We start from the raw sequence: 13,787 nt of genomic DNA, 5'->3' as shown, positions 1-13,787 counted from the left end.
AAAAAATGTATTTAGGAAAGCTCAATATTTTGAATGGATAAATGAATAAGCTACCTTCTCCGTCTCTATTCTGGTAAAATAGTTTGGTACATTTATTTTCTACTCAAAATTTTGCAAGAGTGGGGTGGGTTATTAAAACCTCTCACCTTATTGGAAAAAGCTGAGTATTGAAATTAAATAAGATGTTTAGAAAATAAAATGTTTCTACTGTCTTTCCGATATTGTTTTCACAAATCTGCTTCTGCTTAAGTTCGAAGACTTCCCCAGTCAGATAGTGAATCGGATCCCCATTCTGCTTCAATCACATCTGTTCAACAACATCTCGAGCTTCATATCGGACAATGACGGAGAAAAAAGGAGAAGAATTAGATCGAAAAATGCCGCTCAACACTGTATAACACCACCTAAAGTCAAGTTTTTATGTTCAACAACTTCTGCATTCTCATGTAAGAATTTTCTAACCGTTCTGAAGCATCAGTGAATACGTCTAGTATTCAAACATCGTCATGTTCCTGAGGACTTTTACCAGTCGTATGTACGCGGAAAGGCTCATCATCTTACCTAGGGGCCCTGACAACGGTATCTTCAAGCCTACTTGGGGGGAAAAAGCGTTCTAGCTGTACTCTCAGTAAGGGAAGAACCAGCACTCTATACTCCCTGGATGAGACAGGCTTTCCCGCTTGGGAAAGAGTCCATGGTTTTATACAGTATTTTATCTCGAGGACGCTCAATCTACTGAAGAGGGGCTCCATCTGCCTGGAGGGAGCAGAGCATTTGGCATCCTCAAACCCAACACACCGCCCGGGAGCGCACTGAGCGCCGGGACGTCAGGAAAGCCCGCTTCCAGTCAGGGGGGGGGGGGGGGGGGGGGTCTGCTCACCACAAGGTCGCAGCTGTACTTAGCGACCCCAGGCCAAGGCGCAGCGCGGCTCCTCTGCGCTCGAAGCCTAGGACAGCGCAGGCCGCGACGTGGAAGCCTCCAACACACGACCTAGAGAACCAGCGAACCTCGGAGGCGCCGAGTTCGAACCGCCGCGGGAGCCGTTGGGACGCACCTCCCGGGCCACGAGCCCCGCTCCGACACAGGCTCCGCTGCCGCGTCGCCGGAGCGCAGTGCGTGCCGGGAAATGAGGCCGGACGTGCGGATGGGTTCTGCACGCCTAGTTCATGTTGGACTACAATTCCCATCATTACCGCCGCCGATGCTCATTGGTGTGTGTCTGTGTGACTGTGTGAGGGAAGCCAAAACCTACAAATCCAGTATAAAGTATGGATCCGAAACCAAGGGGCGGAGGGGCTGCACGCCGAGTTCGTATTTAATTACAATTCTCATCATTATCGCTGCCGATACTCATTGATCTGTGTGTGTGTGTCTGTGTCTATATCTGTGTGTGTCTGTGGGAGGGAAGCCAAAACCTACAAATCCAGTATGAAGCACGAATCCGAAACCAGGGGGCGGAGGGGCTGCACGCAGAGTTCATATTGGACTACAATTCCCATCATTACCGCCGCCGATACTCATTGATCTGTGTGTGTCTATGTCTGTGAGTGTGTGTCTGTGTCTATATCTGTGTGTGTCTGTGTGTCTATGTCTTTCTGTCTGTGTGTCTGTGTGAGGGAAGCCTAAACCTACAAGTCCAGTATAAAGCACGGATCCGAAACCGGGCGGTGGGGGGGGGGGGTGATGTGCAGGAAGGGAGGAGTAGCCCCGCCCTCACCCAGCCCAGCGGAAGGCAGCGCTTCCCTTTCGAAGACGGCGTGAGCCGCGGTCGCCCCAAGTTCCCTGGAGCTTGGGAGTTCGGAGCGGAGGCACCGGCATCTCACACCTCGCTAAACACTTCCTGGAGATCGCTCCCACCGGGATGGGCGGCAGGACCTGGCTGCCGTTCCCAGTGCTCTTCCTGGCCGCTCTGCCCCCAGCGCTGCTGCGGGGGGCTGCCGGCTTCAAGCCCTCCTTGGACAGCGACTTCACCTTCACGCTCCCGGCAGGCCAGAAGGAGTGCTTCTACCAGCCCATGCCCCTAAAGGCCTCGCTGGAGATCGAATACCAGGTAAGCGCGGGGGCGAGCTGGCCTTCGCCGCTTACCGGCTTGGGAAACTTGCGGAATGCGGGCGAGGTGCATCCAGAGGGTCGTCCGGGAAGCTGGCCTGCTCAGCGCAGGCGCACAGGCGAGGCTCTTTGGTGTCTGGAACTCACAAATTTAGCCAGACATAAAATTGACACTTACCCTCGCTTCCCTTTCCTCTGGTCGGAAAGAGGCCAGCACTGGTGACGTCGGTGGCGTTAGTCTTTATTTCTTAATTCACCCATAGCTTTCCTAGCGAGTATACACTAGTTCTAAGAGTTTCACAGTACTGGGATGGTACACGTTCTTTTTTATTTTTTAATTATTGAACGAAATGATGCCACTGTTTGCGTTACCCTCACCACTTGCACCAGATTCATCACGGTGTTTGCTTCAGTTAAGGAATTTGGAGTGTGACACATGTCAAATTTTGAAATGTGTTCAAGGAAGCTGTTGCCGTATTTAGTGGTACATTTCCGTCCCAGCTGCATATCCATTACTTTCAAATAAGATAATAGTGTATAAAAACATTGTAACATCAGGATTCGTCCCTTGTCTTTGTTTTCTTTTTAATATCAGCAGAATACGGCAATAGAAGTGTCTTAATTAAAAAGTCTATAAGTTTCCACCTGGCAAATTTCTGTGCTTCCAAATAGCCTTGCACCAAAATATATGTTGATGTGTTTTATCTTTGAGGCTTTTTTAAAAATTAAGTTCCAAATCCTATTAATTAGAGCAGAATAAAATGCATGTAGTGGAATGGAATGAAAGCCCAGAAGTTACTGCTTGCACGTGGTGCACAAATGTACACTGTCGTGGACAAATACGTTTATTATTAAATCTTTTTTTAAAAACTTAATGTCCAGTTTTATATGAGGAAACTTTAGGACGATTTATAGCTTACATTAAGTATCTGAAATCATAGTATCTAAAACCTAAGCAAAAATTAGCATGTGAGCAAAAATTCAGCACTTACTGAACAGTTAATGCGTGTAAGAAATTGTGTAGGGAGGAGAAACAAATAAAGAGAATCAGCCAGGCAGTGGTGGCGCACGTCTTTAATCCCAGCACTTGGGAGGCAAAGACAGGCAGATCCCTGTGAGTTTGAGGCCAGCCTGGTCTACAAGAGCCAGTTCCAGGACAGGCTCCAAAGCTACAGAGAAAACCTGTCTCAAAAAAACAAACAAAAAGATAAATATCCCACAACCTGCCACCACTACGCCGCAGACACATAAAATTTAAGCAGATCGTTGGAGTGTGAAAAGCAGATTTAAAGGAAGCAAAATTAGACACAGAGAAACCAACTATGGAGTTAGTGAGTCTGGATGGGAAAATAATTTTTATTAATCAAAGATTTCCTTGAAAGCCAGGAATGGTGCCAAATGCTGGTAATTCTAAACACTAAAGAAGCTGAAAGCGAGGAATGACAAGCTTAAGGCCAGCCTGTGAGGAGATCTTTCTCAAAAAGTTGGAACACAGCGGAGGACGTCAACCTCTGGCCTCCACTTGCACAGCTTTTAAAAAACATGGTGGCACATGGCTTTAATCCCAGAACTCTGAGAGACACGCAGTGAGTTCCAAGACAGCCAGGGCCGCATAAAGAGACACTGTGATGTGGGATTCCCCTCTGTATGCTGTGAATACCAGTGGTCAATAAAGGATCTGAGGTAGGCGGGGAAAGCTAGGCTGAATGCTGGGAGAAAGAAGGCGGAGTCAGAGAGAAGCCATGGAGCCCTCTGGAGCTGAATGGAATTTTACCTGGTTAGCCACAGCCACATGGTGATACATGGATTCATGGAGATGGGTTAAATTAAGATGTAAAAGTTAGCAAATAAGAAGCTAGAGCTAATGGGCCAAGCAATGTTTTAAATAATGAAGTTTCTGTGTGATTATTTTGGGGCTGAGCAGCTGGGAAATCAACAAGCAGCCTCCTTACAACAACACTGTGTCCAATAAATAAGTAAATAAATAGGTAAAATATTTTAAAAGTCTTTATATCACATGATTTACTCATAGAAGTTTCTATTTTCGGGGTTTGTAATACGTGTTTTTTTTTTCTCTTCTGTAGGTTTTAGATGGAGCAGGATTAGATATTGATTTCCATCTTACCTCCCCAGAGGGCAGAACCTTAGTTTTTGAGCAAAGAAAATCAGATGGTGTGCACACGTAAGTTGATTGTTTGTTTGAGACACAATATATTTACATGTATCCCTGGCTGGCTTGGAACTTAGAATAATCCTTGTACCGTAGCCTTGTGAGTGCTGTGATCAATCATGGGCATCCACCAGCAACGGTACCACACCCAGCTTTTTCCTTTGCTTTGGTTAATCTACTAACATTTTAAATCGGCCTTCTTGGCTTAAAAACATTGTTTTTTGGTTGTTACTGTTTTTGAGACAGAGTTCAATCGTGTAACTGTCTGGACTGGCGGTACTCAGATCTGCTTGCTTGCCTCTGTCTCCTGAATACTGGAATTAAAGGCATACACCACCATGTCTGGCCTTTTTTCCAGACAGGATTTCTCTGTATAGCCCTAGCTGTCCTGGAACTCACTTTGTAGACCAGGCTGACCTCAGACTCACAGAGATCAACCTACCTCTGCCTCCCAAGGATTGAGATTAAAAGCATGAACCATCACTGCCCAGATGTTTTTTGTTTTTTGTTTTTTTTTTTTAAATTTTGTGTGTATGGACCTTGCAGTGGTAGCTCACACCTTTAAACCCAACCCTCGGAAGTCAGAGGCAGGTAGATCTCTCTAAGTTCGAGGTCAGCAGGGTCTACAGAGCGAGTTCCAAGACAAGTTCCAAAGCTACACAGAGAAACCCTGTCTCAAAAACAAATAAACAAAAGAAATTATGTGTATGAATGTTTTACTTGCATGTATGTATGTGCTCCACATGTGTAACAGGTACCTGCAAAAGCCAGAAATTGATATCAGATACCCAGAAGTGGCTCTCAGCTACCGTAACTCCATTTCCAAGGGATCAAGCACCCGCTTCTAATCTCCATAGGCAAGAAACACACACATGGTGCACGTATACACACCAAGGCAAACACTAATACACATAGAATAAATCCAAAAAATGGGTATATACACAGTAGAAAAGAATAATATAATTTATTCTTTTTGTTAAATGCATTTGTTAAAATGGCTAAGTAGAGTTCAATTAAGACTACAATTCATTTGAAATGAATTAAGGTTTATAATACTATAAACTTCATAACTTTTTCTGAGTAACTTGTTTATATACACATATATATTATGTCAATTAGATATGTATAGTTTATATGAAATATAATTTTTAAATCATTCAAGTTTTATTTTCAACATGTGAAATCATTTAAAAATTATATTAAGTTTTTTAAAAATTATTTCAGTGAAAGTTAATGCTTTGTAGATAGGAAACATATTACCTACTTGGTTCAGATATTAATAAATTTAATTATCCAGAAAAATACAAAGGAATAAACACAAATATGTATAAAGTTGGGCATGATGGTTAATGCCTTTAATCCCAGCATTCAGGAGACAGGCAGACAAAGGTCTTTGAGTTTGAGACTGACCTGGTCTACAGAGTGAGTTCCAGAACAGCCATAGCTACACAGAGAAACCCTGTCTCAATGCATGCCTCCCCCCCGACATAGCTTCATTCTTGCCTACTACTTCTGTATTGCCTGTGAATCCTTGCTGCTTTTGGGATACTAGGCAAGCCTAATGACAGTAATAAAAACTCAAGTAAAATTGAACTTCGGAGGATCAAATTATTTCTTGCCCTTTTTTGGAGTCATATCATCCAGGTATGTCCACCTTTTGACTCTGCAATACAACCTCCAGGGTTTACACTCAAAAACTGTATAATCAATTATAAAAAATAAATTATTTTTTAGGAAAGCTCACGTTTTTAGCAAGTTCAGTGTTTTGTGAGCTGTATTTATAACCATCCTCTGACAGACGACACAGACAACCTGTGAGCCACAGGTTAGACACTTCTGAATGAATGATGTGTCCTTCACAAGAGCCATCGACTTGTTTTACGGGTACCATAACATTTGTTTCTGTTTATAATTGTTCTTCACTCTGTTCACCAGTGTTTGCTCAGGCTGTGACAACTTAAAAAAAACAAGGTTTATTTTGAGATGTAAGTTGATGGTTATTTGTGCAGAGACACCACGGCAGCAAGCGTGAGAGCACAGGCAGACGTGGTGCTGGAGAGGTAGCTGGGAGTTCTGTGTTCAGATAGAACTGACAGGCAGCAGGAAGAAAGACACTGGGCCTGGCTTCAGCATTGGAAACCTCAAAGCCCAGCTTCAGTAACATACTTCTTCCAACAGTGCCACTCCCTATGAACCTATGGGGGCCATTTTCACTCACACCACCAGTTACTATGCTCCATTTTGTTCTGGGCCATACTTGATGAGGAGCAAAGCAGCTCACCTCATAGCAAATGGAAGAGAGAGAGAGAGAGAGAGAAAGAGAGAGAAAGGGTCCCAGGTTCAAGATATACTCTTCAAGGGCAGACACTATTGCTAATCCCAATCTACTTTCTCACCTCCCAATAGTTCAGTCAATGCTCACGATACAGTCACCTCTAAACATTTTTATGGGAACAAACCTTTTGGGACATTTTCATATCCAAATCATAAAAGGGAGCTTGTAAAAAAAAATACAGGGAGAATCTGAGTAATATCTTAGAAAAATCTATTAATTTGGAAATAAAACCAGGCTTTAGCTCTGGGGGTGTGGCTTAGGGGCAGATCACTTGTTTAGTATATGTGAGGCACTGATCTAGTCCCCAGCACCAAAGCAATGAAGGCCAACCAAGCTTCACCTTGGCCCATAATAGGCTATGTTCATCTTATTCTATGTGAACTTCATTTCATCTAGAAATGACCAATTACACGAACTCCCAATGTAATACAATTAGAGGAAGTGCTAAATTATTGAAGAGAAATGAGTATCAACTAATGTGTAGTGTAAAACCAGTTACAATGCCCAATGCAAATACAAACTGGAAATAGAAAAAATGAGACTAACAAAACATGGTCATTACAGGTTGATTTCACGTTATAACAATTAAGTATCAAGAGCCACGGTAGCCAGCAAGACAAAGGACTTAAATTCAGTTTAGATATGAATTGTATTTATTCAGTATAGGTAATCTCACAGAGTAAAGTTCCAGTTACGAGCTACAGACCTCATCTCTTTTCTTTGTAAACAGTATTTTATGTCAGAAACCTGAAAGAAAACCTTTGTATTTGTGTGTATGTTACCTGTCAGTCAGAAAAAGATGTCAGATCCTTTGAAACTATAGTTAAAAGGCAGGTGTGTGCATACTGGGACCCTACCTGCAGTCTTCTCAGAGAGTGCTCTCTGCCACTGAGCCATCTCTCCAGTTCTATCACTGCTTCTGAAAAGGAAACAAAACTCAGTTTAAAGGCGAATCTCAATTGAAGAGTAGGTTGTTTGCTATATTTGCATATGAGTAAGACTCATTATAGAATCCTATTCTTTCCCCCACCAGAAAGAAAAACTAGATCAGGTCGGGCATTGGTGGTACACGACTTTAATCCCAACACTCGGGAAGTAGAGACAGGCAAATTTCTGTGAGTTTGAGGCCAGCCTGGTCTACAAAGGGGATGCCAGGACAGCCAGGACTGTTACATAGAGAAGCCCTGTCTTGATAACAAAACAAAACAAAACAAGATTAAAATAATTTAATGTAATTGACCAGGTAAATTCTAAGTATGTGTAACTTTCAAGTATTTGAATATATTGTCATGGTTAGATAGATGTTCAGAATACTAAAATGTTCCCTTGTTTTAATGTAGTGTGGAGACTGAAGTTGGTGACTACATGTTCTGCTTTGATAATACATTTAGCACCATTTCTGAGAAGGTAATTTTTTTTGAACTGATCCTGGATAATATGGGAGAAGAAGCTCAGGAACAAGAAGACTGGAAAAGATATATCCCTGACACGGATGTGCTGGAGATGAAGCTGGAGGACATCCTGGTTAGTAGGACATTAATAAGTAACGGCAGCTCATTGGTCAGTTATCTTTGTATGGCAGGGATTAAAGTGAGCATTCTTAACCATATTTTCCAAAAACTATTGGTTTCGCCATATTTTTACATCATTTCAAATCTCAATTTTAGCTTACGTTTAGCTTTTTATTAGTTTTTCAAATCACTTATCTCAAGTGGATCTTATCTTAAATACTTTTTTTTGCAGAAACAGTGCAATTTAAAAAAAAAAAAAAGTTTAAACTTATTTTCTCATAGTTCCAGAGGTCAAAAATCTGAAGTGAATTTCACAGATCTAAAGTCTTAGAGGTGTTGACAGGGCTGGGACCTTTTTCACTGCAAGGTTTGCTGGCATTCCATGCCTTACGCCTTACATTACTCTATACACTCTTCCATTGTTATGTGTGTTGGACCTCCCTGGATGACATAGCAAACACTCAGATGTATAATGCGTATTATAGTCACACAGTGCATTAGGTAAAAACTGCCAAATAACTAAAAATATAATCAGCTGGTCTTTTAAAAACTGAAAAAATATTTTATGGTTGTCAGAACGTTAAGAGAGATAGGTGTAAAAGTCCTGGTGCTACGCTAACGCAATTACTTTGATCTTGACTCTTCAAGGTATCTTTATTCCTTTGCTAAATAAATTTAAATATATTATTACTATTTTAAAGCCTCATGGAGGATCTCCAGGTGACACAAATAATACCGGTCCTTTAACTGAATTATATTCTCATATATTTTAAAAATTGTTTTGGTTTTGAAAACTAGCATAAAGCATATTATTAAAGAAACTTGTTCTTAGTATTTTAAATAGAAAAATTACTGTATTTCTTTCCAGGAGTCCATCAACAGCATCAAGTCCAGACTGAGCAAAAGTGGTCAGATACAAACTCTGCTTAGAGCATTTGAAGCTCGTGATCGAAACATACAAGAAAGCAACTTTGACAGAGTCAACTTCTGGTCCGTGGTGAATCTGACAGTCATGGTGGTAGTGTCAGGTATTCAGGTTTATATGCTGAAAAGTCTGTTTGAAGATAAGAGGAAAAGTAGAACTTAAAACTCCAACATAGATTACTTAACATTGGAAAAAAAGAGGTAGAAAATTCTAATACACTGTTACAGTCAAGATCATTAGTAGTCATTCCCATAACATTTTCAGAAATTAAGTATAAGATATGTAAAATTTACTATGGAAAATCATTGTATATCCAGATAACTTTATTGACCCAGTTATACACTTAAATGTATATAACAGGATATCATATATAATTTAGATTTGATTGGAGCAATTAACATTTTTTAGGTTTAAAAATCTCTCCCAAATATGTATAAATTAAATTAATGAACAGTATCCATAAACACACCATCAATTTGCTTTTACACAGAACTTTCTCTGTAAATTGGCTGGTACAAAATAATTTGCAAATCATTTGAGGATTATATAATTATGGACTAACCATTACATCTTTCCAAAAAAGATAACTATATGTATACCACTGAAATGATATTTTTAAATTTTTTCTTTTCTTTTTTTCAAGACAGGGTTTATGTTGCCCTTGTCCTGGAACTAGCTCTGTAGACCAGGTCAGCCTCAAACACTGAGATCCACCTTCCTACGCCTTCTGAGTACTGGGATTAAAGGCATGTGCCACTACTGCCTGGCTATTTTTAAGAATTTTATAACCAAATACAATGTGAAACATTATAGAAAAGTATTAGTTTTTATAAACTTAGCTTACATTTCCAAGAACTAACATTTTGATAATTAAATTGGAAGGACATTCTTTCCTCAAAAATTAGGCAATGTCTTTCTCATTGAAATGTCATTATAAAGGTTTTCTTATGTGAAGATATAAATAGGGTAGTTGATGTTTATGAATAGGATACATTCTGTCAAGACATTAGCTAAGATAAAATTTGAGATAAAAATGAATGTATTTTTATACTACCCATCAAAACTGTTGTATTGGTTTCTACACAGCTATTGGTTTTGTTCGTTGTTTGTTGGTTTGGTTTTTTTGGGGTTTTTTTTGGTTGTTATTGTTTTCCAGACAGAGTTTCTCTGTGTAGCCCTGGCTATCCTCTAACTCACTTTGTAGACCAGGCTGCCCTCAAATTCAGAGATCCACCTGCCTCTACCTCTGGAGTTCTGCCTCTCAAGTGCTGGGATTAAAGGTGTTATCTGGCCAATAGCTATTGGTTTAGATAATACATTGTCACCAGCAGGTGTGAGACACACTGCTGAATAGATCTGACCTTATGTAAATAAACAGCTCCTAAGTTCTCAAAATCATCAGAATGAGGGAAAAATTAGATAAACTTGAGAGTACCAAATACGAAAGTTCACCTAAGTAGAACCATAAGATCTAGAATCAAATGGGCTCACCTTGCTATCCCATTTCTAATAGAAAACAGAGAAGGGTAATTTGAAGTTCACTGGAAGAAATTTTGTTTGTCATAGTTTTTATTTTCTAGTTACTGTTTTCAATTATAAATGTTCAGGTAGATTTTATAAAATGCACATCCTACTATAAAATTTATGTACCTAAGTACCTATGGTCACTTATAACTTTGAAGGATTAAAACAATCCTAAATTATAAACAGTTAATGTGAATATAAAAGCCAATACACACAAAAACGCTGTCTTTCTAGCTTATTAGTCTGTAGTACAATCTTATTCAAGTTCTAGTAATTTAGCTTCATCATGAAACAAATTACACACATCTTTAGTGTTATGATAAATGTATTGTCAATTACAAAAACATGAACAATCAAATCTGGGTATTGTACTCATTATATATATACATATATGTTATTATATTTGTGTGTGTGTTATATATTGCCATAACTCTTACTGAGCAATAATGATCTTCCACTACCCTACTATCTCACACACACAAAACATATGGTAGGTACTCAGAGAAATACTTCATTTACAGTTTATACTCACAATAGTACAGAGATATACTGTATATTTTCCTTCTTGGGAGAATAGAGATTTATTTTTCCCTATTCAGAGACTTTTCAAAACATAAATGCCATATATGATCAGTAACTGGCCAAGAAAATGCTCCAGTATTGTAAGCAAAACTCCTCAGCACATACAAAGTGAGATCATTACCTAAAAAAGCCTTTTTCCACTTTCAAGTGGAAGGGAAGCAATCTATAGGTACCATAACTGATAAACAGACTACTCTTGAGTCTACTGTGTCTTTTCTGTAAGACTGTGATTAAGAACTCTACCTCTTCGACACAGCGGATACTGTATGCACCTAACACTGTATTTGTCACTAACGTCACCGTGTATGTAACTTGTGCCACTGATTTTTAAATCTATAATTCAGTTACTTCCTGCCATTTAAAATGGTAGTAGTATCTTTATTGAAAAAAGTAACTTACAAATGTTAAAGATTTTATTTTTTATAGATAAAAATAAAGATATTAAGAACCATGTTGCCTGTATTAATCAGAAAAACAAAAACCAAAATGTTTATTTTTAAATGTGTATTATCTGCTTCATATGAGTCTTTTAATGTTGCTTTCTCAATTATACTAAATCAAATAAGCCATCACTTGATCTGACTTTTATCTTGTTAATTGTATAAATTACTACAGTAGTTTAACAGAAGTGTAGAGATGACTTGCATTCTGAGATGCAGTTGGATTATGTGCTCTTTTACCAGGTCAATAAACAGAAGGTAAATAAGCATCTGAAAATGTTGAAATAAATTATAAATCAAAATATATTTAGGTATATTTACCATTAAACATTATCTTAAAATTAACAAAAACCAAGTCCCTGTAATTTTGTACCTCCAGTGAAAATTATTTATCAGAAATTTTAAGACATATTAATTTAGCATGTAATGTTTTTCTTTTCTTTCTTTCTCTCTTTTTCCTTTACTTAGTTTTTCGAGACAGGGTTTCTCCGTGAAACTGTCCTGGAACTTGCTCTGTTGACGAGGCTGGCCTTGAACTCACAGAGAATCCTCCTGTCTCTGCCTCCCAAATGCTGGGATTAAAGCCAAGCCGTTGGCAACTACCACCCAGCTTCTCTGAGTTTTTCTGTCATACTACTTTGTTTTGGAACAGCCAGTGTACTCAGTTATCTCTACGCCCAAACATACATTTTACCTAAAAGGTCCTTCGGATTACGAGAAGCAAAAACCAGGACAGGCGGTGATAGCTCAGGCCTTTAATCCCAGCACTCCGGAGGCAGAGTGCAAGGCCAGTGTGGTCTAGAGAGGAAGTTCCAGGACAGCCAGGGATACACAGAGAAACCCTGTTGGGGGGCAAAGACCATGCACTGCCCAGAGTCTGGGGTGCTACACGAGCATTCATGACCCACATGAAGGCTGCAGGAGAGGATGGCCTCCACAGTACATCATCGCACACGCACTAACATGAATACACACAAAGGACAATGGTAGGCCATGCAGTGGTGATGCACACCTTTAATCCCAGCACTCGGGCAGAGACAGGTCAGTCTGATCTACAGGCATCAAATCTACAGAGACACCCTGTCTTGAAAGGGGGAAAAAAGATAATAGTAAAATACATATTTTTTAAGTGTTACCATTCGGGACTGGGGAGATGGCTCATAGGTTAAGAGCACTGACTGCTCTTCCAAAGGTTCCAAGTTCAATTCCCAGGAACCACAGTGTGACTCATAACCACCTGTAATGAGATTTGGTGCCCTCCTCTGGCATGCAGACATGCAGGCAAAACACTGTATACATAAATAATAAATATTTGAAAAAATAAAATGTTACCATTCTTTAAGCCTAGAATATGGCTCAGGAAACAATATCTATTCAAAACAATATGGAAGTTAACCTTAAATACTTACCAGCCAACCAATCTTAGGAAGTGAAAACTCCTTTGAGCCCACCCCTTCATTTGTACAAATAATTTTAAGTACATATTAAAACTTGAGTGCAGATGTGGTAGTACATGCCTTTAACCCCAGCACTCCAGAGACTGAGAAGTACTGTAATTGTGAGCCACCCTGGGCTACATGACACCCTAATTTAAAAAAAAACGGCCAGAAAATTTATATGAAAGAATATAATGATTAGTTCCTTCATACAATCCAGACACACTCCGCACAATGACAGAAACCCTTGGGCTCCTTTCTACTTCTGAATTCCTTTGTTTCTATATGCCTACATTTTGAAATCTCGTGTCATTATCTGAAGGAAGCAGTATCAATGCCTTTCCAAGAAAGGACGCAGATTCAAAGCCATTATGTTACTTATAAGAGGCTGTAGGGTTAAGCCCAGCCTTAGGGGGCGTGTCCGCCTCAAGCGAATGTTTACCTATAAATCTGCCAGGCATGCGCGTAGCCGCCCCTTCTGCTTCCTGTTCTCCACAAGAACCGTGGTACTGTAAGTCTAATTTCCACCATTAAAGCTGCCTATATATTTTACAATCTGTTTGCATTCATTTACATTTTAGTGTCCAAAGTCGGGCAATCTTGCCCCGCCCCGGCACGAGGGGGGGAGGGGGACAAGCTCACCTTTGCGAGCAAGATTAGGCTACCAGAGCTCAGGAAGCGTGCTTTCAAGCTCATAGCCCTCTAGCTAACACAGCATGCTCCCAGGTGCCACTCGGGCCCCCCAGTACTGAGTCCGAGATACGCCCATTCCACCCTGCCTGCTACCTGAGCAATTAACCCCTCCCTGCCTGCC

At 40.1% G+C, this 13,787-nt stretch overlaps 2 protein-coding genes across 6 annotated transcripts in view; one reads left to right on the top strand and one right to left on the bottom strand.

Annotated features, from left to right (window-relative positions):
- Positions 1 to 1,097, bottom strand: part of Ccdc18 (coiled-coil domain containing 18) — a 145,688-nt gene extending 144,591 nt beyond the window's left edge. For 4 of the 5 annotated variants that reach the window (XM_041632173.1, XM_041632177.1, XM_041632176.1 and 1 more), the window contains exons 1-2: positions 881 to 1,097; positions 147 to 327 (exon numbers count right to left, since the gene is read on the bottom strand). The gene's annotated coding sequence lies outside the window, so the exon portion shown is untranslated. The remainder of the gene's footprint in view (positions 1 to 146; positions 328 to 880) is intronic. The other variant, XM_041632174.1, reaches the window with a different exon arrangement.
- Positions 1,098 to 1,696: 599 nt separating this feature from the next.
- On the top strand, positions 1,697 to 11,882 carry Tmed5 (transmembrane p24 trafficking protein 5). Its single transcript, XM_041632164.1, has 4 exons — positions 1,697 to 2,051; positions 4,135 to 4,232; positions 7,896 to 8,079; positions 8,935 to 11,882. The coding sequence occupies exons 1-4, from the start codon at positions 1,863 to 1,865 to the stop codon at positions 9,151 to 9,153; spliced, it is 690 nt and encodes a 229-aa protein (XP_041488098.1). The 5' UTR covers positions 1,697 to 1,862; the 3' UTR covers positions 9,154 to 11,882.
- Positions 11,883 to 13,787: the final 1,905 nt, after the last annotated feature.

This window comes from Microtus oregoni, unplaced genomic scaffold, assembly GCF_018167655.1.
Source record: "Microtus oregoni isolate MIOR12 unplaced genomic scaffold, Mior012 000040F_ref0000088, whole genome shotgun sequence".
In the NCBI taxonomy this organism is placed as follows: Eukaryota; Metazoa; Chordata; class Mammalia; order Rodentia; family Cricetidae; genus Microtus; species Microtus oregoni.
This window is presented reverse-complemented; position numbering and strand designations above follow the sequence as displayed.

What these genes read in the sequence shown, in the direction of transcription:
- Tmed5 (XM_041632164.1), top strand. Translation starts at nt 1,863, where the DNA reads ATGGGCGGCAGGACCTGGCTGCCGTTCCCAGTGCTCTTCCTGGCCGCT. An exon ending in CGCTGGAGATCGAATACCAG is followed by an intron (nt 2,052 to 4,134) that starts GTAAGCGCGGGG and finishes TCTCTTCTGTAG; the next exon opens with GTTTTAGATGGAGCAGGATT. An exon ending in AAATCAGATGGTGTGCACAC is followed by an intron (nt 4,233 to 7,895) that starts GTAAGTTGATTG and finishes GTTTTAATGTAG; the next exon opens with TGTGGAGACTGAAGTTGGTG.